General features: G+C 52.4%; 1 protein-coding gene across 1 annotated transcript in view; it reads left to right on the plus strand.

The window, feature by feature from the left end:
• Positions 1-23003, plus strand: part of LOC101953208 (alpha-2-macroglobulin-like protein 1) — a 68544-nt gene that overhangs the window by 4598 nt on the left and 40943 nt on the right. The window contains exons 5-17 of the mRNA XM_065577454.1: positions 170-190; positions 1031-1184; positions 5447-5531; positions 5738-5858; positions 9703-9817; positions 10298-10407; positions 10968-11129; positions 11669-11899; positions 13397-13460; positions 13604-13749; positions 15400-15549; positions 17127-17390; positions 21939-22056. Coding sequence (XP_065433526.1) covers positions 170-190; positions 1031-1184; positions 5447-5531; positions 5738-5858; positions 9703-9817; positions 10298-10407; positions 10968-11129; positions 11669-11899; positions 13397-13460; positions 13604-13749; positions 15400-15549; positions 17127-17390; positions 21939-22056 — 1741 coding nt within the window. The remainder of the gene's footprint in view (positions 1-169; positions 191-1030; positions 1185-5446; positions 5532-5737; positions 5859-9702; positions 9818-10297; positions 10408-10967; positions 11130-11668; positions 11900-13396; positions 13461-13603; positions 13750-15399; positions 15550-17126; positions 17391-21938; positions 22057-23003) is intronic.

Consider the following 23003-nt stretch of genomic DNA (forward strand, 5'->3'; position numbering starts at 1 on the left):
ATGGGCTCCGTTTCCTGTCCCTGCTCTCTGTCACCCCCACTGCTGTCCGCATGAGCCCCCATGGCCCCAGAGACACTCCGGCCCTGGGGAGGTCACAGACAGACCCGTGGGCAGTGGGGGGTGTTTCCTGTCCCTCTAACCAGCCATCTCTTGTCTGTTTGCTTTGCAGCTGCCCCTGGTGACCGTGCAGGTCAGTCTGTGCCTCTCCAGCATCCTCCTCCTCTTCCTGTCTGTCTCATCCGAGGGCATCCGGGGGTGTTCAGTTGTGGGGATCCCAGAGGAGTCTGGGCTGTGACCACAATGTCCAGCAATCCAGCCCTAGACCCCTCTGCCCTGCTGTGGGGATACAAAGGGTCCCAGAGCACAGGGCGTTTCTGGGCTGGACCACATGGGGGGCAGGGAGGAGACATTTGTGCCATCGGGTTACGTCCTCCCTACCCCGAGTTTGCAGAGTCTGGGGTTGTCTGTCCGGGAGGCAGGTGGGTTTGGGCCTGCCTGGGATCCCTGCCTGAATCGCTTACCCCGAATGTTCCCAGCCCCTGAACTCTGGGTCAGGTAGTGACTTGATCCGGCCAGTAGGGAACTCAGCAGGGAGCTCCCTTGGGAGCCTGATGGGGTAAGGGCAGAGGAGGAAGGAGGGTCTCTGGGAGCTGCAGGGGCAGAGGGGAGGGGTGGAGGTTTGGGGAGGCTGCGTGACGGGAGGGGGGCAGGGAACATACCCACAGAGGCCTAGCACTGAGATGGAAATGGTCCCTATGGCAAGTTCCCTGGGCTTTGTCCAGGCTGGAGATGGGGTGTCCCTCGGGAGCCTGTTCCCCCCAGAGGCGGTGCCCTCAGGTCACGGCTGAGGGGTGCTGGCAGGGGCCCCTTACTCAGCGGCTGCCCAGCGGTGCCTGCTCCAGGCTAAGGAGAAGGATTTGAGCCCCCGGCCGTCGATCCAGCCCCCGTCGGTAGCACGAGGCACTCGGGGGCTGCCAGGGACGAGCCGTGTGTGGGGGCAGCAGCTGAGCAGGGCGTGTCCATGTGCCAGGATCCCAGCGGGAACCGCATCGCCCAGTGGCGAGATGTGACTCCGCAGCAGGGCATCGTGGATCTGTCCCTCCCACTGTCTGCAGAGCCGGCCGTGGGGACGTATGCCATCAACATTCAGAGGACGTGGCACTCGTTCAGCGTGGAGGAATACGGTGTGTAGTGGGGCCCAGGCCAGCTATAAGCTCTCCTGGGCCTCAGCCACCCCATGCCCACTCCTCCTGCAATAAGGCCCTGCAGGAGGGGGAATTCAGTCTCCCTGCCCTGCCCCAGCCCTGCCCCACTCTGCCCTAGGGCCCTGGGGGAGTCCTCAGGTCAGCGCTGCTGGGTGTGACCTCTGATGGGTCCCAAAGCGCACTCACCACCTGCCTGCAGCCCCTGTGCCTCCTGCCCACAGTCACCTTGCCCCCAAGCCCCCCAACCACTCCCTGCTCCCTGCCCCTGTTGTACTTAAAGTCCTGCACAGGATCTTTTCAGGGGGAATAAGGCAAAACGCCACATTTATTAGTAATACATGTATTCATTAACACTGTATTATATGCATATAATATATTACACTTACACTCACACACACACACAAACACACTCCGTCTTGTTGTTACCAATTAGTTGCTCCCCTTAACTTCACTGGCCAGGTGAGTTAGATGGGGGAGGGGGTGGAGCCGGGCTTCTGCCGATCCGGATCGATGCTCCCATGTTGACAAGACGAGACCCGGGGTCCTCTGCAAGACACCTCACTTTTATAGCAGCTTTCCTCTTATGCAAATCTATACCAGATTCAAACTCTGTGTCTGTGTCCATTGGTCCTTTGTGCTGCTTTCTTTTGAGTGTTGTCCCAATGCTGCAAAGAGGGTGTTTCCAAAAGAAGGTGCTTGCTTCTAACCCCCGAGGCCGTCAGTATGTCTGCTTGTCTTTAATGAGCCCACTTGACACGTTTTATTGTCCTTGGGTCTGGCTCCCAGCCCCTCTCCAACAGTTGAGGCTGTCTGGAGGTGCTGCCTTCCATGCCTTGCTCATCCACACCTCATTCATTCAACAGGGCAATTGATTAAGGGTGGGGGGGAGAGCTCTTGTTCTACTGCTAGCAAACAGAAATTTTTCTTCTATCTTATTCTATCCTTAGGGGCTATAATATTATACCAAGGGCAATGCAAAGTTTCTAAATGAGGCTTTGATACAAAGTTCCATGAAAACAGAGGTCACACGTGGGTAGACCCACCACAAGGTTATATGAAGAGGCACAATGTAAAGTCATATGAAAATTATCAGAGATTGATCCACATTGTCCCCCTTTTGACCTCTCAAGAACAATTCTTGAGTGGTCACCATATAAATCTTTTGTATTTGTTGCAAACAAACCAAACAATTATAACCAGGTGAATATAACTAAAACCATTACAATTGATTAAACACCAGATATAACATAAACACAAATGCAAACAATTATAATTATAATAATTGGAAATACAACAAAACCATTCCAATAATTGGGTACATTGACAAACAAAATGAGGCCCAAAGTCACTGAGGTCAGGACCTTTTTAAGCACACACAACAAATAAGATTTTGTAGGAGTACCACAGTTGTTATGCAAGGTTAAGCTGATTTGGACTTTAACTAACATTCAGTTGCTAAAATGTTGTAGAATTTCCTATTTTTAACAGTTGTTCTCAGAGGTTTCTGGGGACCTGAAAGATGGGGCCATACAATTATGGGTTAAGGTCTTACAGGTTATGGGGGCCCAAGAACTACCCTACAGGGCTTGGGGAAATAGAATCAGAGTGCATAGAGGAAAGTGTGGAATGAATAATAATACAAGCAAATGTAACTAACAATACAAATGTATCAAGAACAAAAAAAACCAACAACAAAATGATTATTAGAAAACCTGACAAAACAAAACAAAACAACCCTGATGCACTGGGGACTAAAGTTTTTTGGACACAAGGGGTGATTGATAAGTTGGATGGAGATGGGGGAAGTAGAGAGAGGAAAAGACATATGCCCTGTCTAGTGTAGTATCCCCTCTCTCTCTGGACCCAATGCTAACACAGGACACCACTAGAGACAGACACAGAACATGCAACACAGAACACTGAACACAGACTTTGTCATGACACCATAACCATGGTATTTTATAACTCTTCAGCTGGTACCAGCTCTCCTGATGTTCTGGTTCAGAGCCTGAAAGATAGAAGCTTGGAAACAAATTAGCACAGTGCTTTCACCATGGCAGAACCTGCTTAGTCTCTGCCACAGTGTGTTTGGTACTCGGGGCTGCACAAATGCTAATTAAATGGTGCATTTTTTTGTGAGTGTAAATCCTCCCTTTCTCTCAGTAAAAGGGCGTTAACACTCCATCTAGAAAAAATAAAATTCTGTTTTAAAATTTCCAGCCATTTTGCCATGGCCTGGAGATCTGAGGCAGAAGCAGGCACTGTTGTTAACTGTTTTAATGGCATTTTGGCCCTGGGAGGAGGAATTTACCCAAATATCCCCCTTGCCAATCTCCAGAGGGGTCCCAAAGGTCTGCCCCCTTCTGGGGTCACAAATGTTTCTTTTCCTTATGTTACTGCTGCTGTAAGATTTGAGAGTGCTGTTTTAACTCTCTGTACCCAACCTGTTTTTCAGTTTTTTATCTGTTGCTTGCCTGGGCCCGATCCTGCTTTTTCCAATAAACAGTTCCTTTCCATGGGCACAAGCCTTGTTCCACTACCAATTTAGCAAGGAGGGTGGGCTTTTCAACTAGCCCCCACCCTTCCTGGTTCCGTTTCTTAAACATTTTCTTCAAAATTGTGAAATTACCACAATATTACTTACCAAAACAAAACAAAACAAAAAAACAAACAAACATAAACCACACTACACTGCCCAAACTCCTATATCCTTCAGAGTTTGGTTTAACAGAACAAGATCTGCATCTTATGTTTTTAACCCACTCTGGGCCAGAGGGAGAGACGCTAAGCTTCCCTCTGTATTACTCGGTCTGCTACCACCGAGGGTTCATACACCAATTATACAAATCCTTCCCCGGATTAGATCCTTCCCCGGATCAGAGTGAGAAACACTAAGTTCTCCTCTTTAGCTCAGTCTTGCTACGGCTGAGGGTGTATGTACCTCTATAACACAATTTAAACCTAAACTCCTATATCCTTCAGAGTTTGGTTAATCCTTCCCCGGATTAGAGTGAGAAACACTAAATTCTCCTCTTTGGCTCAGTCATGAACACAATTTAAACCTAAACTCCTATATCCTTCAGAGTTTGGTTAATTAACTGAAAGTTTACGCTCTTTTTCCTATAGTGCCAGGCTTGCTAAAGCTGGCGGTGTGCACACCAGTTTTATAATAACTGTGGATTTTATGCTCGCTCCCCCTTTCGCATTCTCCACCAAAATGTTGTACTTAAAGTCCTGCACAGGATCTTTTCAGGGGGAATAAGGCAAAACGCCACATTTATTAGTAATACATGTATTCATTAACACTGTATTATATGCATATAATATATTACACTTACACTCACACACACACACAAACACACTCCGTCTTGTTGTTACCAATTAGTTGCTCCCCTTAACTTCACTGGCCAGGTGAGTTAGATGGGGGAGGGGGTGGAGCCGGGCTTCTGCCGATCCGGATCGATGCTCCCATGTTGACAAGACGAGACCCGGGGTCCTCTGCAAGACACCTCACTTTTATAGCAGCTTTCCTCTTATGCAAATCTATACCAGATTCAAACTCTGTGTCTGTGTCCATTGGTCCTTTGTGCTGCTTTCTTTTGAGTGTTGTCCCAATGCTGCAAAGAGGGTGTTTCCAAAAGAAGGTGCTTGCTTCTAACCCCCGAGGCCGTCAGTATGTCTGCTTGTCTTTAATGAGCCCACTTGACACGTTTTATTGTCCTTGGGTCTGGCTCCCAGCCCCTCTCCAACAGTTGAGGCTGTCTGGAGGTGCTGCCTTCCATGCCTTGCTCATCCACACCTCATTCATTCAACAGGGCAATTGATTAAGGGTGGGGGGGAGAGCTCTTGTTCTACTGCTAGCAAACAGAAATTTTTCTTCTATCTTATTCTATCCTTAGGGGCTATAATATTATACCAAGGGCAATGCAAAGTTTCTAAATGAGGCTTTGATACAAAGTTCCATGAAAACAGAGGTCACACGTGGGTAGACCCACCACAAGGTTATATGAAGAGGCACAATGTAAAGTCATATGAAAATTATCAGAGATTGATCCACACCCCCCCACTCCTCCCCAATCCCCCGGACACCCTGCCCCCGAGCCGCCACTCAGGCAGGGGGCCGTGAGGTGCTGCAGGGGGTGGGGAGACACCCCAGAGCCACCAACTGTCACAAGAGTCTCAACTAAATCCCCGAGCTGGGGCTGCGGGTCTGTTTCACCCCATCCCTCTCTGCCCCCCAGTGCTGCCCAAGTGTGACGTGACCCTCGAGCTGCCCCCCGTGGTGATGGTGCTGGATGAGACGATCCTGCTGCAAGTGTGCGGCCGGTGAGTGTGAAACCAGCCCTGCCGCGGCAATAAAGGGGGGCCTGGCACCATCCTGGTCCTGCCTCCCCCTCCCCCACCTGCCCCCCTGGCTCTGCCTCAGGGCTCACACTCCCATCCAAACCACCAGACACCCCAGCAGGGGAGCCCCCCAGTAGCATCGGCCCCCTCACCTCCCACTTACCCTCTTTCTCCCCTCTGCTAAACAGATACACCTATGGGAAGCCAGTCCTGGGGAGGGTCCAGGCCAGCCTTTGTCGGCAACATTACTCCATGTTTTATTCTGATACCGACCAAGGTGGGGATCTGTGCGTAGAGCTGACAGGCCAGGTGAGTGTGACTGGGGAGGGGGGGCATGTGGCCTGCTGCTGGATGCCAGAGGGGGGTGCTGTGACTTGCTGTGAGGATGATGTACATTCCTCAGGTATCTTTCATCCTCCAAGGGTTTGAAAACACTTTTCAGACTGCAGTCGACTTGGTGGGTCTTTGCTAGTCCCGCTAAATCAACCGCCAGTGGATCGATCTCAGAGCGTCGATCCCTGCCGTAATGTAGACCTGCCCTGTGTCATGTACACACTTTGTGCACGGCAGGTTGCAGGGCTTCTTCTCGCCAGTCAGGCTTCTGTACCAGATATGGACTGGCTACAGAGCTTCCATTGCATAGAGATACAGCAGAGAGGTGGTTGCTATAAGATATTTTAATGCAGTGCCTCTCAATCTTTCCAGACAACTATCCCTTTCAGGAGTCTGATTTGTCTTGTGTACCCCCAAGTTACACCTCACTTAAAACCTACTTGCTTACAAAATCAGACATAAAAATGCAAAAGTGTCACAGTGCGCTATTATTGAAAAATTGCTGACTTTCTCCTTTTTACCATATAATTATAAAATAAATCCATTGGAATAGACATATCGTACTTACATTTCAGTGTATAGTATATAGAGCAGTACAAACAAGTCATTGTCTGGATGAAATTGTAGTTTGTACTGACTTCGTTACTGCTTTTTATGTAGCCTTTTGTAAAACTAGGCAAATATCTAGATGAGTTGATGTACCCTCTGGAAGACCTCTGCGTACCCCCAGGGGTACACGGAGCCCTGGCTGAGAACCACTGCTTTAATGCACTGCCAGGAATGCCTGTTGTGATCTTAAGTATGTGGGGATCTGTGCTAAAGGAGCACTCAACAAAGACAAGACTGTTGTGGAAAAGTTAAATGAATTCTTTGCATCAATCTTCATTGCAGAGAATGTGTGGGACATTCCCACACCTGAGCAATTCCTTTTAGGTGACAAATCTGAGGAACTTTCCCAGATTGAACTGTCCATAGAGATTGTGACACGCAAGGGCACAATCCAGACTAATGAGCTGCTGTGTCACCCCTGCCCTCCCACCTTGGGTGCCTTACAATGCCTTGCTGAAGTAGCTCCCACCTGGACCACTCACAAACAGCCTCCTGTTTGTCACAAACAAGCAACTCCCTAAGCATCTGTGTGTGACTGCAGCCTGCCTGCCACTCTTGGGTTACACTCTGGCTCTCGCCAGCCTGGGTTATACTGTAGGGCGACCCCAACAACCCCCAGCCCCAGATCTTCCTCCAGAAAGGTCTGTCCTGTCTGCCCAGCCTTCTCCTAGACAATAGAAGTTACCGTATATTAAGGCCATTATTCCTTTAAGAGAATAACATGCACGCGTCTTGTCGCCCCAAATGGAGTTACCCAGACACTTCAATTTAAACACACTGGATTAGATAAAACAATAAAACAATATTGTTAACTACAAAGAGAGATTTTCATTGAGTACAAGTAATGAGGCATAAAAGTCAGAAATGCTTACAGTAAAAATTAAGGTAAGATGTTTACTATTACCTATCTTAACAAACTACATCACATTTAAGCAACGTTTCTCACCACATGCTTTCAGCAGTCTTACTGACTGAATTTTGTAGGTCAGAACCCCTTCTCCCAGGGTCATAGACTCATAGAATATTAGGGTTGGAAGAGACCTCAGGAGGACCAATGAATGCTTCCTTTGTTATGTCAGGTGCAATGAATACGATGGGCATGGGGGGGTCCTTGGGGTGTTTGTCCCTCTTTTTATAGTTCAGTCCCTCTCTTGAAAAACCTTTCCAGCTCGGCACCAGGAGACAAAGGCGATGTCTACACTACAGACCTTATAGCGGCAGAGTTGTACCACTGCAGCTGCACTGCTGTAAGGTCTCCTGTGTAGCTGCTCTGTGCTGGTGGGAGAGAGCTCTCCTGCCAGCATCACTAAACACTTCATCGCTGGGAGAGCATCTCCTGCCAACTGCTTTTGTCAGTAAAATGTTGTTGGTCGGGGTGTGTTGTTTTTTTTCACAACCCTGACTAACAAAAGTTTTAACGACAAAAGTGCTAGTGTAGGCAAAGCCAAAGAGTCTGTGTGGTAGGATGTGCCCTGCTGGCTTTTCCTCACCTGTTTGAGCATTCTTTGTTTCCCTTCCTGCTTGATGACTCTGCTTCCTGCTTAAATGCCAGTGAAGCAGAGCACACATTCCTTTGTTTAGGACAGACCTGTTTGCCAAATTCAGTTTAGCCAGGGCCGTGGGTTTGGAACCTGCGTTAATAACATCCTACCGGGAAACCTTACAGCTTTACCTTACACAATGTTGCCACACATATTTTATCAGGACAATACTGACCAGCAAATTATGCCTATTCAAATGATACCTTACAAGACATGTCTTGTACGAAAATGATTACAATGGTGTGAAGGGTGTGAACACAGGGGTACATTCTGTCACAGAGGTTTTGGAACAAACTGATGAATTAAAACATAATAAACCACCCAAGTGATGGTACTGACTCAGGTGTTCTGAAGGAAGTGAAATATGAAATTACAAAACTACCATCTGTGGTATGTAACCTATCGCTTAAATCAGCCTCTGTGCTGATGAGTGGAGGGTAGCTAATGTAATGCCTACTTTGTTAAAAAGGCTCCAGAGGCAATCCTGGCAATTACAGGCCAGTAATCCTAACTTCAGTACCAGGCAAATGATTTAAACTATAGTAAAGAACAAAATTACCGTACACATAGATGAATACAATATGTTGGAAGAGTCAACACAGCTTTTGTAAAGGGAAATCATGCCTCAGCAATCTATTCGAATTCTTTGAGAGACTCAACAAACATGTGGACAAGGGTGATCCAGTCAAAATAATATACTTGGACTTTCAGAAAGCCTTTGGCAAGGTTCCTCACCATCAGCTTTTAAGCAAAGTACACAGTCATGTGAAAACTGATTTAGTTGGGGATTGGTCCTGCTTTGAGCAGGGGGAGGGACTAGATGACCTCCTGAGGTCCCTTCCAACTCTGATATTCTATGATTCTATGAAAAGTGGGAAGGTTCTTTCATCTATCAGTAACTGCTTAGAAGATAGGAGACAAATGGTAGGAATAAATGGTCAGTTTTCAGAATGCAGGGAGGTAAATAGCAGGGTCCTTCAGGGATCTGTACTGAGACCAGTGATGTTCAACATATTCATATATGATCTTGAAAACAGGGTGAACACTGAGGTGGCAAAATTTGCAGATGATACAACTACTCAAGATAGTTAAGTCCAAAGCAGACTGCGAAGAGTTACAAAGGGATCTCACAAAACTGGGTGACTAGGCAACAAAATGGCAGATGAAATTCAATGTTGATCAATGCAAAGTAATGCACATTGGAAAACATAATCCCAACTATACATACAATATGAGGGTGTCTAAATTAGCTGTTACCACTCAAGAAATAGATCTTGGAGTCATTGTGGATAGTTCTCTGAAAACATCCACTCATGTGCAATGGCAGTCAAAAATGCTAACAGAATGCTTGGAACCATTAGGAAAGGGATAGATACAAAGGCAGAAAATATCCCTCCTATGTGATGGTCATGAGTGGCCAAGGCCTCCGTTTCACATTCATCCAAAGACAGCAGCTCCTGCAGCACAGCGCCCCCTAACACCACGCTGGGATACCGGAGTCAGGGCTGACTCCAAGGCGAGAGCACCCCCTGCTGCTGACTTCAGCACCCAGGTTTTCTTTGAGTGTTTCCCGTCCCAGCACTATCCAGGCGGAGCCCGATTAGAGACCTGCTGAGCTGACATCTGCAGGGTAGAGCTGCTGCTAATGGGCTGTGATTCTCTCCCTCCAGACTGACCGAAATGGCTGCTTTTCCAGAGAGGTGGGGACGGCTCCCTTCAACCTGACCCACTCTGGCTACGAGATGAGTCTCCAGGCCAAGGCCTCTCTAGTGGAGGAGGGGACAGGTGGGACCAAACACGTACTCCAGGACATGAGCACATCCACAGATACACACGCCCTCAGTCTGAGACACACACTGATGGGTGCAGCCCCATGCACACACGCACTCTTGAACACACATACAGACATGCACATGCGTGCTCACTCACACCACACGCATTTGTTACCCCTTTTTACCCACGCAGCGAGCCAAACATTTGGGGGGTTGTAGGTTGTTCCAGGGAGGAGGTGAAATTGCTGATGGATTAAGACCGATGGGAAAGTTTATCTAAATTTTTTAGTTTCCAAATTCCCCAGGAAAACATTCTCCAACCCCAGTTGAACGCCCCCCCCCAAATTCTCCCCTAAATTGCACCCTGCAGCCCAAAACTACAGGGGGTAGAAAGGGCCGTGTGGCTTGTTTGTGGAGAGAAATCTGGGACTTAGCCTGAGCTCTGGTCTCGCTCCTGGCACCTTCCTCCTATCGTCCCTTCCTCTCCTGCTAGGGGTGGAGCTCAACTCAACCAAGAGCTGTGACATCGTGTCTGAAATCGCTACGGTGACCTTTGAGGACGATGACAATACCTACAAGGCTGGAATCCCCTACACTGGCAAGGTAACGGGATTATCGGTAACCCTCAGTGCTGACCCCAGCATCCCCTGCTGTTCCAGTCCTGCCCCCACCCCCATCCAAACTCCACTAGTGAGCCCAATCCTGAGCCCAGCACCCCCTGCTGTTCCAGTCCTCCCCTCTCCCAGGAGTCTGCTCCCTTGAGTGGTGTGTCTGCCCCAGGGGTGAAAGTAACTTAAAGGACTTACCGGTACGCCGGAGTCCTGAGCGGGGGTGTGGCCTCAACTGGAAGAGGCGGGGCCTTTCAAGATTTAAAGGCCCTGGGGCTCTGGCTGTGGCTGGGAGCCCCAGGGCTCAGGGGCGAATTAAAACAGCGGCCGGAGCACCGGGCCTTTTAAATCCCCTCCCGAGCCCGGCTGCCAGTGCTCCAGAGGCGCTTTACAGGGCCCGGGGCTCCCCGCAGCGGCTGGAGTCCTGGGCCCTTTAAATAACCACCATGGAAGCTGGTCTAGTCCATCACAGCGTACTGGCTCTTGCCGGTACGCCGTACCGGACTGCACCGGCTTCCTTTCACCTCTGGTCTGCCCCTTTCTCTCCTGGCTCAGATGCTCCTGAAGGCGGCAGATGGCTCTGCGCTGAAGAATGAGAAGCTGCAGCTCTTTGTTAGCTATGGGGATAATAAGAACCAGACCTTCCTGACCGATGAGTCTGGCAGAGCCTCCTTCGAGCTGGACACCTCTAGCTGGACCGGGTGGGTCACTCTGAAGGTAAGCGACGGGCCTCCGAGCCCCAGTGGGGCCCCTGCACTCCAGTCTCTGTTACTGTGTCTGTGATTGTTGATGTTTATTACGGTGGTGCCTAAGGAGCAGCCAGGATCGGGGCCCCATGGTGCTGGGTGCTGCACACACTCAGCGTAGAATGGCCCTGCTCAAAGCGCTTGCAGGCTGAATAGCCAGAACAGACGGTGGGGGGGAGGCGCAGAACCCACCAGCAGAGCCATCAATGGGGTGACGCAAACGGTATCTTAGTGCCACCACTTGTCTTCTCATTAATATTTGGGATGGGGTTTAGTTAGGAAGGTCGCCCCCTTCAGGCAGCTCAGTTCAGGGGCTGCCCCACTGCTGCTGTCGGGCTGCCCCATTCGAACCACTGGGATTTTCCATGTCACTCTTACGGACGCAGGGCGAGGGGCCATGGGGGTGAGCTCAGCCGGCAGCATCGGAGCCTGCCCTGCCCCGGCTGCATTCCTGTCCTGTGCTGGGTGCTCTGCAACCCGGCGAGCCCCATCGCTCTCTCTATCCCCCAGGGGCACTTCAAGCAGGTGAACAACAGCGCTGAGTATGACAGAGTCTCTCCCAGTTATCCGGATGTCAATCTTCACCTGAAGCCCTTCTACTCCAAGAGCCAAAGTTTCCTAAAGATCCGCTCGCTGGGAGGGGTGCTGTCCTGCGACCAGGCCCAGCAGCTCCAGGTCGATTACGTCATTGCTCGGGAGGCCCTAGGGAACGGGTCCAGGAGCCTGGATTTCATCTTCCTGGTGAGCCCGTCCTGGAAGACTAAAGCATGTGTGTGTGTGTGTGTGTGAGCATGAGGTGCGCTATCAGCGCTGTATCCCCACAGGAGAGCAGTGGGGAATCGAATGGTTCCTTTGAATTACAAGGGCGGGGCTAGATCAGGGTGGGGCTTTTCCCCTTTCCCCACTAGGGGCTCTGGTTCCAATCTGGCCCCAAAGCGGGGGCTGGCTGGCCTGGGGGGGCTGGAGAATGGGATACCTGCCTGAATGTGCTTACTTGCACCCGCACCTCTGCTGGCTCAGTCCATGAGGAGGAGAGGCCGCACCCTGGCCTGACTCCAGCCTGCGTGGCCACCCCCACGTCGGGGCGTTTGTCAGCCCTCTGTACAGCATCAGCTTGTAACCCAGTGTGCCTGGGGCAGCCCTCACTGGAAATGCCAAGGTCAGGGCAGGCTGCAAAAAAAGAGCAGATTCTCCCAAAACTGGTGGTTCACACTGAAGTTGGACTCACCAACCAGTTGCAAACTGCTCCTGATTCCCCACTCTGGTTATCAAGAAGCTAAAAAAGAAATCACACAACCTCCTTTACTGCATTCCAGTTCTCTGGCTTCCAATCAGCACCTAGGTCCAGGACAGTGAGAAGTCATTTAAAACCTCTGCTCACTATACAAAATGTTCTTCTGACCCCAAAGGGTCAGCCATGTCACCAGGCCAATATTAGTTTGGATTTTACCCAAAATATCACGCTGCCAGCCAGTCCTTTAATGTCTGGAACAAAAGGTTTGTTATAAGGAAAAAAGAAAGAACAAGAAGAGAGTTGTTAAATGGTAAAACAATCACATAGGAACAGAGACTTCAAAGTCCATATTTCTGGTTCTGAGCAGTATTGGTGAGTTTGCTGGCTTGAAGTCCCTTTGGAACAGATGCACAGCTTGAATGTGTCATTCAGTCCTTTGTTCAGTGCTTCATTTGTAGAAAAGTTACTCCAGAGGTAAGAAGCAGGAATGAAGACAAAATGGAAAAGATGCACCTGCCCTTTATATTCCTTTTGCCATGTGGCTGGTACTTCCTTTGTCCCAAACACAAGCTGCACAGCACATGGCATGGAAAAGCCTTAGAGTTCTCTGTCCACCAGCCTGCCCCTACATGCCTTGCTGGCTCCTAAGATGTATCCCCTAGTTCCTTTCAATTGGCTCACTGTCGGGCTATGAGCCGCGATGGGGTCGAACAGGCTCGGCAGTGCTGATGCCAATCTGTCTGGGGATGTCACCCAGAACCACAGCCTGAGTTTTGAAATACAGATGTACCACACAGACCTAGAACACAATACAAAGGTGATACAAACATATAAACAAGATCCCCATACTTGGCAAATCGCACCATTTTCACAGACACCTTCCATGGCATATCTGGTCAGATTCCCTGCAATTTTATAATGTTGGTATCAACAATACCATAAAGTGTCTCCCAGACTCCACACAGCGTCACACAGCTCAGTGACACCCGTCTCCTCCTCCGCAGGTCGTGGCCAAGGGAGCCATCGCCAGGATCCTCCACAAGGGGCTGGACCTCAGGGAGGGGGCTGGTAAGTGTGGGGGGAGGGGTCTGTGCAGATAGGGGGCGCCCAGGGGGTAACTGGGGTTTGAGCCCCTTGAGCTGGGCCGGGCTGGGGGAGGGGGCTCTGCTGGCTGGGACTGACTTCCCCTGGGTGTTTCCCACCGTCCCTAGGGCTGAAGGGCTCCTTCTCCGTGGAGCTGCCTGTCGGCGCTGACCTGGCTCCCGCTGCCATGGTGCTGGGTTACACGGTGCTGCCCGATGGCGAGATGGCTGCCGACCGCGCCCGGCTGCACACGGCCAAGTGCCTCCCGAACAAGGTGAGCATGGGGCGGAGGGGCTTTGGGGGTGGGGGAATCGCTCCCTGCCCCATAACAGGAGCCCTGAGCAGAGGCATCGCTGGGTGCCCTCGGCCCCTCCCTTCCCCGGCCTTCCAGCAACGCCAGGGTCGTTGCGGTAGTGCCAGCTCTGGTGAATTGATCACTAGCCATTTTGCCCCCACCTGTAGGCGTTCCCACGGTGACAGGAAAAACTCCGGCCCCCGCACAATGTAGGCGCAGGTGCCTGCCCTCCCCCGCTCCCATTCCGCTCTCCCTGGCCCCAGCAAGTACCTGCTCCCCCAAACCCTTCCTCCTTCCCCCAGCCCACCCTGCTTCCCCCGCGGACTCAGCCTCTCACTCCAGGCCCAGCAGGTACTTGCTGCCTGCCTGTCCCACCCCTCGCCTCCCTGTACCCAGCTCCCCAGAGCTCCTGCTTCTGTCCCTCCCATCCCACTGGCCAGGACCCGGACCCTCCCCGGCCCACTCTGGGCTCCCTGGCAGGTACCTGCTGCCCTGAGCCCTCCCCACTCCCCAGTCTCTGCAGCCACTTGCTCCTCCAACCCCCCCAGAACTTCTGCCACCTCAACCCTACCCACTGCCCATCCTCCAACCCGCGCCAGCCCCTGCTCACCCTGGGAGATTCCTGGGGCGGGAGGCAGGGATATGATGGTCTGATCCCCCCTTCCCCTCTGGAGGCTTGCGGGGGTGGCCAGCTGGCCATATTTCTTTACAGGGCTTCTAAGGGGGCCGCTGCCCCTCCAGTCGACTGGGGCACCAGTGTCATGAGGGGAGGGGCCCCTCTCCTCCTCTGGGATGGAAGCCGGCTCCCACTGTTAGCCAGATGAGCAGTAGAAACTCCCTCCATGAAGGCTGGGGCTCTCCTCTCTGGGCAGCCAGCAGGGGGACGTCCCTGTCATTGAGAAAAGCTTTTGTCAGGGACCAGCCGTCAGCCCCCTCCCCACTGCACATAGGGGTCAGTTGGGGGGAAGGCCCCTCTCCTCTGGGACTAGGGAGGTAAAGATACAGAATTCCTCCTCCACCTCTCCCCTCCATCTTGTAGGGGCCTGGCTGAGTCCTTCTACCCCCTCCCACTTCACCCCACTGCCCTGGGGGTAAGGGTGACCCTTCTGTCCCCCCTACTCCCCAGCCCGGGGAGGCAGTGCACTGTTACCCGGAGGCATTTCAATGCCCCCCTCGGAAATGGCGGCTGCCCCCGCCCCCCGGCAACTGGCATCTGCTTGGTATTGGGAGGGGCAGGCGGAGCGGAGAAGTCAGAAGACAGACTGCAGCCCAGGGCTTCGTCCTTGTCAAGAATCTCAGAACTTTTGAGGGGTCTGACTCATGAGTTTTATCTGGTGGGGCTGGTGATCCTGTCATATCCCTACCCACCTGCCCCTCCTACACACACACCCCCTCGGGGGGCCAAGAATAACTGCAGCTCCCTGAGCCGTTCCACGGGGGTGCTCAATGAGTCTGGGCTGCCTCAACCCCCCACCCCCAGCACCGACTCCCAAAGCCCCAGCCCTTCAACCAGCGGGGCCTGGGCCCAGAGTGACACTCGGTGCCTGCCCCTGCCCCTGCCCAGGCCTGTCTCCTCCTGCCCCTGGGGGTCTCTCTCCCCCTCCCCTGTGACGCGCTGTGCCTCGCCAGGTGAAGCTGGCCTTCTCGCAGGACCGGGCCCTGCCGGGCTCAGAGCTCCAGCTGCGGGTGCAGGCTGCCCCCGGGTCCCTGTGCGCCGTCCACGCCGTGGATCAGAGCGTGCTGCTCATGAAGCCCGAGGCCGAGCTCAGCATCGACAGGGTGAGTCCAGAGCAGCTCGGCTGCTCGCCCGGCCCCTCCCGACAAGTCCTCCCCCCTCGCAGGGAGGGGCGATGCACGGCAGCTGAGGGACACCCCTCAAGGCCACCTCCCCCTGGTCTGAGGGCTGCTCCCATGGCACTTGACACCCCCTAACTCTGGGGGGTCCCCGCTTGCCTTGCCTGTTCTCCCATCAGCCCTTGTAGTGCCCCCCTCCCGACACCCCCTCACCCCAGCTCTGGCTGGGAACATGGAGCTCGGAGCTGAGATAATGGCCGGGGTAGCCAGAGCTCGCTCTCCAGGGCAGAGCTGGTCCCCAGGGGCAGGGGCAGGAGAATTTCCTGCCTCCCATGTACAGCAGGGGACAACTGGCCAGGTGCATTGTGGGAATTGTCCCTGCCTGGGTGATGATACAGAATCGCACTCGGCCTGTCGCTGGCGCCTGCTGTCCAGGGGCTCATGGGCTCTGCACACGGTGAATGAAGCCTCCCAAGCCCCGTGGGGCAGCAGGAGACAGGACTTGATGGGCCAGTTATTACCCTGAAAACAGAATTAAGGTACCCCCAAAATAGCCCACCTATTGCCCCCTCCTGGGTTTACCAAGGGTTCCCTCACAACAGCCCACCTGTTATAATCACACCAATCTGTTCTTGTCATGTATGGGTTCCCAGGGTGACGGAGGAAATACCTGGAGGACACTGATACAGCCTTCCAATAAATGAATGACACAAGCAGTGTTCTTTTCCAAAACAAGGCACCTTTTATTGGTGCAAACAACAATCCCTGACAATAATAATCAAAACAAGTTAAAGAGTGCTCCAAGCCATACTGCCTTACAGTTTGAAGTGATGCTAGGTGATGCACTCGCTTCAGATGGCCCGTCTTCCACTGGTGGCTGAGAGCAGTTCTTGTGTGTAATACCTAAAGAACATCTATAAATTGCTCTCACAATCAACACAACACACACATTCATCTTTATTAACTCACATACACACACGAACACTGTGCTTTGGCCTTCCTGATTACATTCCTGCGTGCTCGAGCAATATTTTTATACTCCTCCCTAGTCATCTGTCCATGTTTCCACTTCTTGTAAGCTTCCTTTTTGTATTTAAGCTCACTGAAGATTTCTCTGTTAAGCTAAGCTGGTCGCCTGCCATATTTACTATTCTTTCTGGACATCGTGATGGTTCGTTCCTGCGCCCTCAGTAAGGCTTCTTTTAAATACAGCCAGCTCTCTTGGACTCCTTTCCCCCTCATATTATTCTCCCAGGGGATCCTGCCCATCAGTTCCCTAAGGGAGTCAAACACATCTTAGTTATGCCATAATCACATCATTACAATATCTCTATGAAGAATATGGGTCATAATGTCACAGGGCACTTAGGGTTACAGATGCCCACATGAGGGATGGGGCTGGGTGCTGGGCAGGGTGGGGGGAGGTGTCCAGGCTAGAGATGAGGCTGGGGTGAGAGCGGAGGTTTGTGGGGTGATGTGCTAGTGGGAGGAGGAGCAGGAGTTGGCCCTGGGATAGCTCATGTCTTGGTTTCATGGCTGACGCTGTCTGTGTTTGTCTTTAGGTCTATAACTTGCTGCGCAATTTTCCCCACGGAGGCTATCCCACTGCAGATCAAGTGACTCTGCAATATGATTGTCCACACATAAGTAAGGGAGTGCCTGGACACACAGGACCTCAAGGAATGCCTGGACACGAAGGAGTACAAGGAGAGGCTGGACAAGCAGGACGTCCATTTCTTAACTTCCGTGAGGCTCGTTACCAGAGGCGGCGCAGAGGGACTAGCAGCTGTATCCCCCCTCAGCCTGAGGCCTACAACCTGTTTAAGGTAGGGTTGTGTCTGGCCAGGCCTCACACTCCTCTGTAGCCTAAAAGGACTAAACTGGCTCCGATGTGCCCAGAGATGCTGGCATCCAGGGGTGAATCCCACCAAACGGTTCGGCCTGTTCCAATGAATCCCCAGGGATGCTCCTAGCAAACTCAGGCCTGGGATACACCTCCCCAGCCACCTTCAGACACGGCCCAGGCCCTGGGACAGATCCCTGGCGTATCCAGGGAGCAGGAATGCCCCATCCCGCCCCACTCCTGGGCACAGGGATATTACATGCGGGGCTGGCAGCGCTACCTCCACTTACAGTTCTCTGGCACTACGTGTTATAAATTTTCAGTTCATGTAACTTTGTCAGACTGAAATGTTTGGGGCTGAAATTTCCCTCAGCCAGGGGTCGGCCTCAGGCTGAACTTTCTGAGGAGTTTCAGCTAACACAGCTCAGCAGGGGAGGTGGGGAAATACTCGGTTTTCCCATGATAAAATTAAGCTGTTTAATTGAGAAGCTCCCTGCCACAGAGCAGAGACTTGACCTAGGCCAGGAGGTCGCCCTGGGGTCAGGGAGGTGCCCTTTGCCTTCCCCATGACATGCAGCCCTCATTTGGCTGAATGGGAAGCCCCTGGGAATGGCAGGTCCCACATGCCCAGCAGAGGCTTGGAGTTTGGCAGCATTATTCTGTGAGGAATCCCTCTGCACCGCGCCTGCTCCATCCCTTCGACCGACCTGCGCGCGCCTTCGCCACAGAGCAACTGAGCCTGCTCCCCGGGGCCACAGGGGCAGAGCAGGATTTTCCTGAAATGGCTCCTCCCGGCCAGCAGGACCTGCGGTGGCACTGGGTGTGGGAACAGAGCTCCCGGAGATGGTGCCTCTGGTACTCCCAGTGCTCTCCTGCCCGTCCCAGGCAGCCTGGAGGAGGAGGAAGCCACCTGAGTGAAATGTGCAGATGGGGCAATGAGGGGGTGTTGGCAACAGGGGTGTTGGCGGGGGTCCAGCTCCTTCCTCCCTCTCAGTTCCTAGACACAGTTTGCTGGAAAATAACAATCCAGAGTCCAGTCTGCAGGGAATTCAATGGGTTTATTGGTGCAAGCATGTTCCGAAGGCCTTCACACCAGTCGGGCTATCTCTATGCGCCGACAGAGTTTTCCTCTTCCCCTCCCCAACTACTATTCTATACGCCAATAGACCCCCCCCTTCTTCTCCTGACCCCTAGCTCCGCACGCCGACGGAGCTCCCTTCCCCCCCCTTTTCTCAGCAAACTGAATTATACTCGTAGTGCCCCTCCCCTGGTACCACCCTTCCAGTGTATGGTCCTGTTCCGTTCTGGGGGGTCCTGAGTCTGGGGTCGATGAGACCGCCTTTTGTACCCGATGGGAGGGGTAAGGAGCGAGGTTTCTTTTTCTCATGGTCACTCCCTCGCACACTTTGCGTCTCCTCCCCTACAGCTACTTGGTAACGATGGCAACCCTTTGCTCAATTAGCCCTTTATCTTCAAGGCTACCAGCCACAGGGGGAAGAAGTCGGGGTGCAGCCCTGTGCTGTCACTTACATTCTCTTGATTGCTTATTCCTGTTTACACTAAAAGCAAGGCCAGAAGCAAGATTATTATTATTTAGTCTCTACCCTATTTACTTCACATTCTCCTAACAAGGGGATTCAGGGACTGAAATTAACAGGAATTGGGAGCCCACGTCCCCCTTTACAGACCTCGCCCTGTGTTTTCAGTGAACAATCCCAGCCAGTGCCTAACAGTTGCGTCCTCGGGAGCAGCTGGTGTCCTGCCTTGCCAGAGGGAGGGATGGACGACGTCCTCCCAAAGCCCTCAGGGGACTGGGAGTCAGGAGACCAGGGCTCCCTCCCAGCTGGGGGCTGCTCTGAGTGATGGCAGCCTCCCCAGGGCCTGGGAGCCCAGTCAGACGGCCATAGTGGAATGGGCTGCTCACCGTGCCAGCGCCCGTGCGGTGGGCGTGCTGCCCATGGCACCCAGCACCGCGCGCACCACGGCATCTAGGGGCTGCCCAGTGGCCAAGTCACTCCCCAGAACTGTCCCCCAGGCGGGCGGGGGCGTTGGGTTCTGGGCACCAGGGGACCAGACAGATGCTGCCGTGGGGGGAGCTCAGGGAGCGCAGCTGGCCCCATGGGCGGGTGCTGCACATTGCAGGGGGGCAGCAGCTGTGCTCGAACAGAGGTTGAGTGTCGCTGGCTGTTTAAAGAGGAGTGTCTGAGTGCTCTGACATCCACAGCCTGGCCTGAGATGTGCTGTGCCTCATGGCAGTGCAGGGTGGGGCTAGTGGGCCACATGTGGGGTCATTTGAGTGGGGGGGGGCTCAAGATACAGCCCCCCTCATAAAATGGGTTTACACGACCACCGGGTTCTCATCATGCTGTTTGCCCGCACTTGGGGCTCCAGCTCTGGCTCTGATTTTCCCGAACTGATCTCAGCTGCTTGGGATTTACCCCAGTTCGTGCCCCCCCACCCCTCTGGGGAGCAATATTCCCAACATTACTGAGGGGAACGTCCAGAACCTGAGGGGGGCGACCTGAAGTGAGGCCCCAGAGAGTGGGAGGCGCATGTGCAGCCAGGCTGGGGCTCTGTGGAGCCAGCGGGTTTGCAGGCAGTCTGGTGTCACAGTGACCGAGGGGTGCCAGGGGACGTGCTGTGGCCCGTGGATCGCCGGGGTGCCCACGGGCTGTGAGTTCAGGCCCCACCCAGGGCAAGTTTCGGAGGCTGCAAGTTGCGCCCGTTGCCTCCGCTCTACAGTGGCTCCGTTTGGCAGTTTTGTCTGAGACTGAAATCTGGGGTTGGAGGCGACGTTTTCAAGGGCTGTAAGAGCCATGTGCAGACGCTGCCGTTCCTGCAGAGGGTTGCCAAGGAAATGAGCATCGAGCAGAGGGAAGGGCAAAGCCTCCAGCACCCGGTTAGTAGAATCCAAGCAGGCTCCTCAGAGCTGGACTGAGGCAGACTGGACCCTTCGCGGCTCACGTGCCCCTCTCCTCCTTTCACAGGCACAGCTCTGTGTGATGGGATCCCCGGGTACACCCTGGACCTGGGATACTGCTGTGCCCCCTTCACTCTCCAGCCTGGGCTGTCTCTCACAGTGCTTTGCTAGTGACAAGCAGCAAACCCCTCCAAGCGCTGTGATCACTCAGCACAACCACATGTAGAGCCCCCCACCCAGCTAGATTGCGTGAATGCTCCCAGAGCCGCATACGAATCACACAGAGAAAGGCACCAGCCAATCTCCCAAGCCCCCCGCCTTGCACCCCGGAACTGTACCATGTTGCCCTGGTCAGAAGCCTGGCCAGTGTAAGTTTATTACCCAGTCTGCCCCTCCCTCGATGTGGAGAGGACACACACTAGCCTTTCAGAGTGGTAACCGTGTTAGTCTGTATCAGCAAAAAGAACGAGGAGTACTTGTGGCACCTTAGAGACTAACAAATTTATTTGGGCATAAGCTTTCATGGGCTAAAACCCACTTCATGAGATGCATGCAGTGGAAAATATAGTAGGAAGATGTAGATATAGATATAGATATCTATATATATACACAGAGAGCATGAAAAAATGGGTGTTGCCATACCAACTCTAACAAGACTAAACAATTAAGGTGGGCTATTATCAGCAGGAGTAAAAAAACTTTTGTAGTGATAATCCAGATGGCCCATTTCAAACAGTTGACAAGAAGGTATGAGTAACAGTATGGGAAAAATTAGCATGGGGAAATAGTTTTTACTTTGTGTAATGACCCATCCACTCCCAGTCTTTATTCAAGCCTAATTTAATGATGTCCAGTTTGCAAATTAATTCCAGTTATGCAGTTTCTCATTGGAGTCTGTTTTTGAAGTTTTTTTGTTGAAGAATTGCGACTTTTAGGTCTGTAATTGAGTGACCAGGGAAGTTGAAGTGTTCTCCGACTGGTTTTTGAATGCTATAATTCTTGATGTCTGATTTGGGTCCATTTTTTCTTTTGCGTAGAGACTGTCCGGTTTGGCCAATGTATGTGGCAGAGGGGCATTGCTGGCACATGATGGCATATATTACATTGGTGGATGGGCAGGTGAATGAGCCTCTCATGGTGTAGCTGTTGTGATTAGGTCTTATTATGGTGTCCCTTGAATAGAATAGCCTTTGTAACCTCAGCTGAGATTTCCCAAAACTTCAACCAAAACACCCTGTTTTCTGTAAAATATAACATAGATTTATTAACTACAGAAAGATCAATTTAAGTGATTATAAGTGGTGGGCAGAAAAGGTTAGAGATAGTTACTAAAGAAAATAAAAGGTAAGTGCACAATCTAAATCTTAAACCTTATTACTCCAGGCAGTATTTGGATCAAGCCATTTTCTCACCCCACTAGAGGTTACAGTTCTTAACACACAGGCTTCCCCTTTTAAGCCTGGGACCAGTCTCCTCAGTTGAAGTCTTTGTCCTCCCAGTGTTCTTGTTGCTTCCAGCATAGGTGGGGGAGAAAAAAGGCCAAAGTATGATGTCACAGTCCCCTCTTTTAGCAGCTCCTGATGCTTTTTCCTCTGTCTTCCTTCTCACCAGGATGTGGCTTTGGAAATTCTCACCAACACCAAGAAGCCCTGTGAACATGGAGATTTTTCTTTACCTTTAGATTTGATAGGCCAGGGTGGCTGGCCTTGCCCTGCATTGTCCTCACCAGGTCAGTGGACTGGGCACTTCCATCCCTCTTGATCAGCAATTCCAAATGCCCTTTCTGCCCTCTGAGGGGAGACGCCGTGTGGGCTCCTAGATCGGGCCTGGGACCTGGGTTCTGATCCTGGTTCTGATATTGCCCTTGGCAATTCCATTGTTCTCAAAAAGGCCAGGGGTGGGGATTCTTTATTGTTCTCAATGGAGTGGGGGTGGGGATTCTCCATTGTTCTCCATTGGGCTCAGGGTGGGAGGGTTTCTCCAGTGTTCTCAGTGGGAGCTGGGCACATGTGATCATCTGACCCTTCCAATTCAGCTCTGCTCCTCCCCCCTTCTGCTGGAGGCTCTTTGAGGCAGGGCCTGCAGCTGCCTGTGGAGGGATGGTACCCGACCTCCTGCGGACACCACCCCAATACACATGCTAATCACACAGTGCCAAGTGGTGGTGACCACGGCATCGGCCGGCTCCTTGCCTGTCTCTCAGTGACTCCAGCCCAGATAACATTCACTTCACATGGAGACCGATGGCTTTTCTAGCACCAGCCCCACGTGCTGCCCTGGGATCTGAGAATCAAGCTGGGTGTTATGGAGGCAACCACATGGGGTCCTGCAATGCCCACTCATGCTCAGTGGTTGCGGTAGAAATGCACTGAGCCTCCCTAGGCCTCCATGTCCCAGCTGCTCAGTGTGGCTAATGATTTGACCTGCCTGGCTAGCAGCTCTTTGTGAAGGGCTCTGGGTGTGCAACGTACCCTTAACGCTGCTCAGGGCAGAGCTGGGACTGAGCTCAGGATTCTCTGGCTCCCACCCATGTGCTGAATCATAGGACTGGAAGGGACCTCGAGACCTCTCTAGGCCAGTCCCCTGCACTCATGGCAGGACTAAGATTATCTAGACCATCCCTGATGGGTGTTTGTCCAACCTGCTATTAAAAATCTCCAAAGACAGAGATTCCAC

This window comes from Chrysemys picta, chromosome 24 (genome assembly GCF_011386835.1).
Source record: "Chrysemys picta bellii isolate R12L10 chromosome 24, ASM1138683v2, whole genome shotgun sequence".
NCBI classification, from domain to species: domain Eukaryota; kingdom Metazoa; phylum Chordata; order Testudines; family Emydidae; genus Chrysemys; species Chrysemys picta.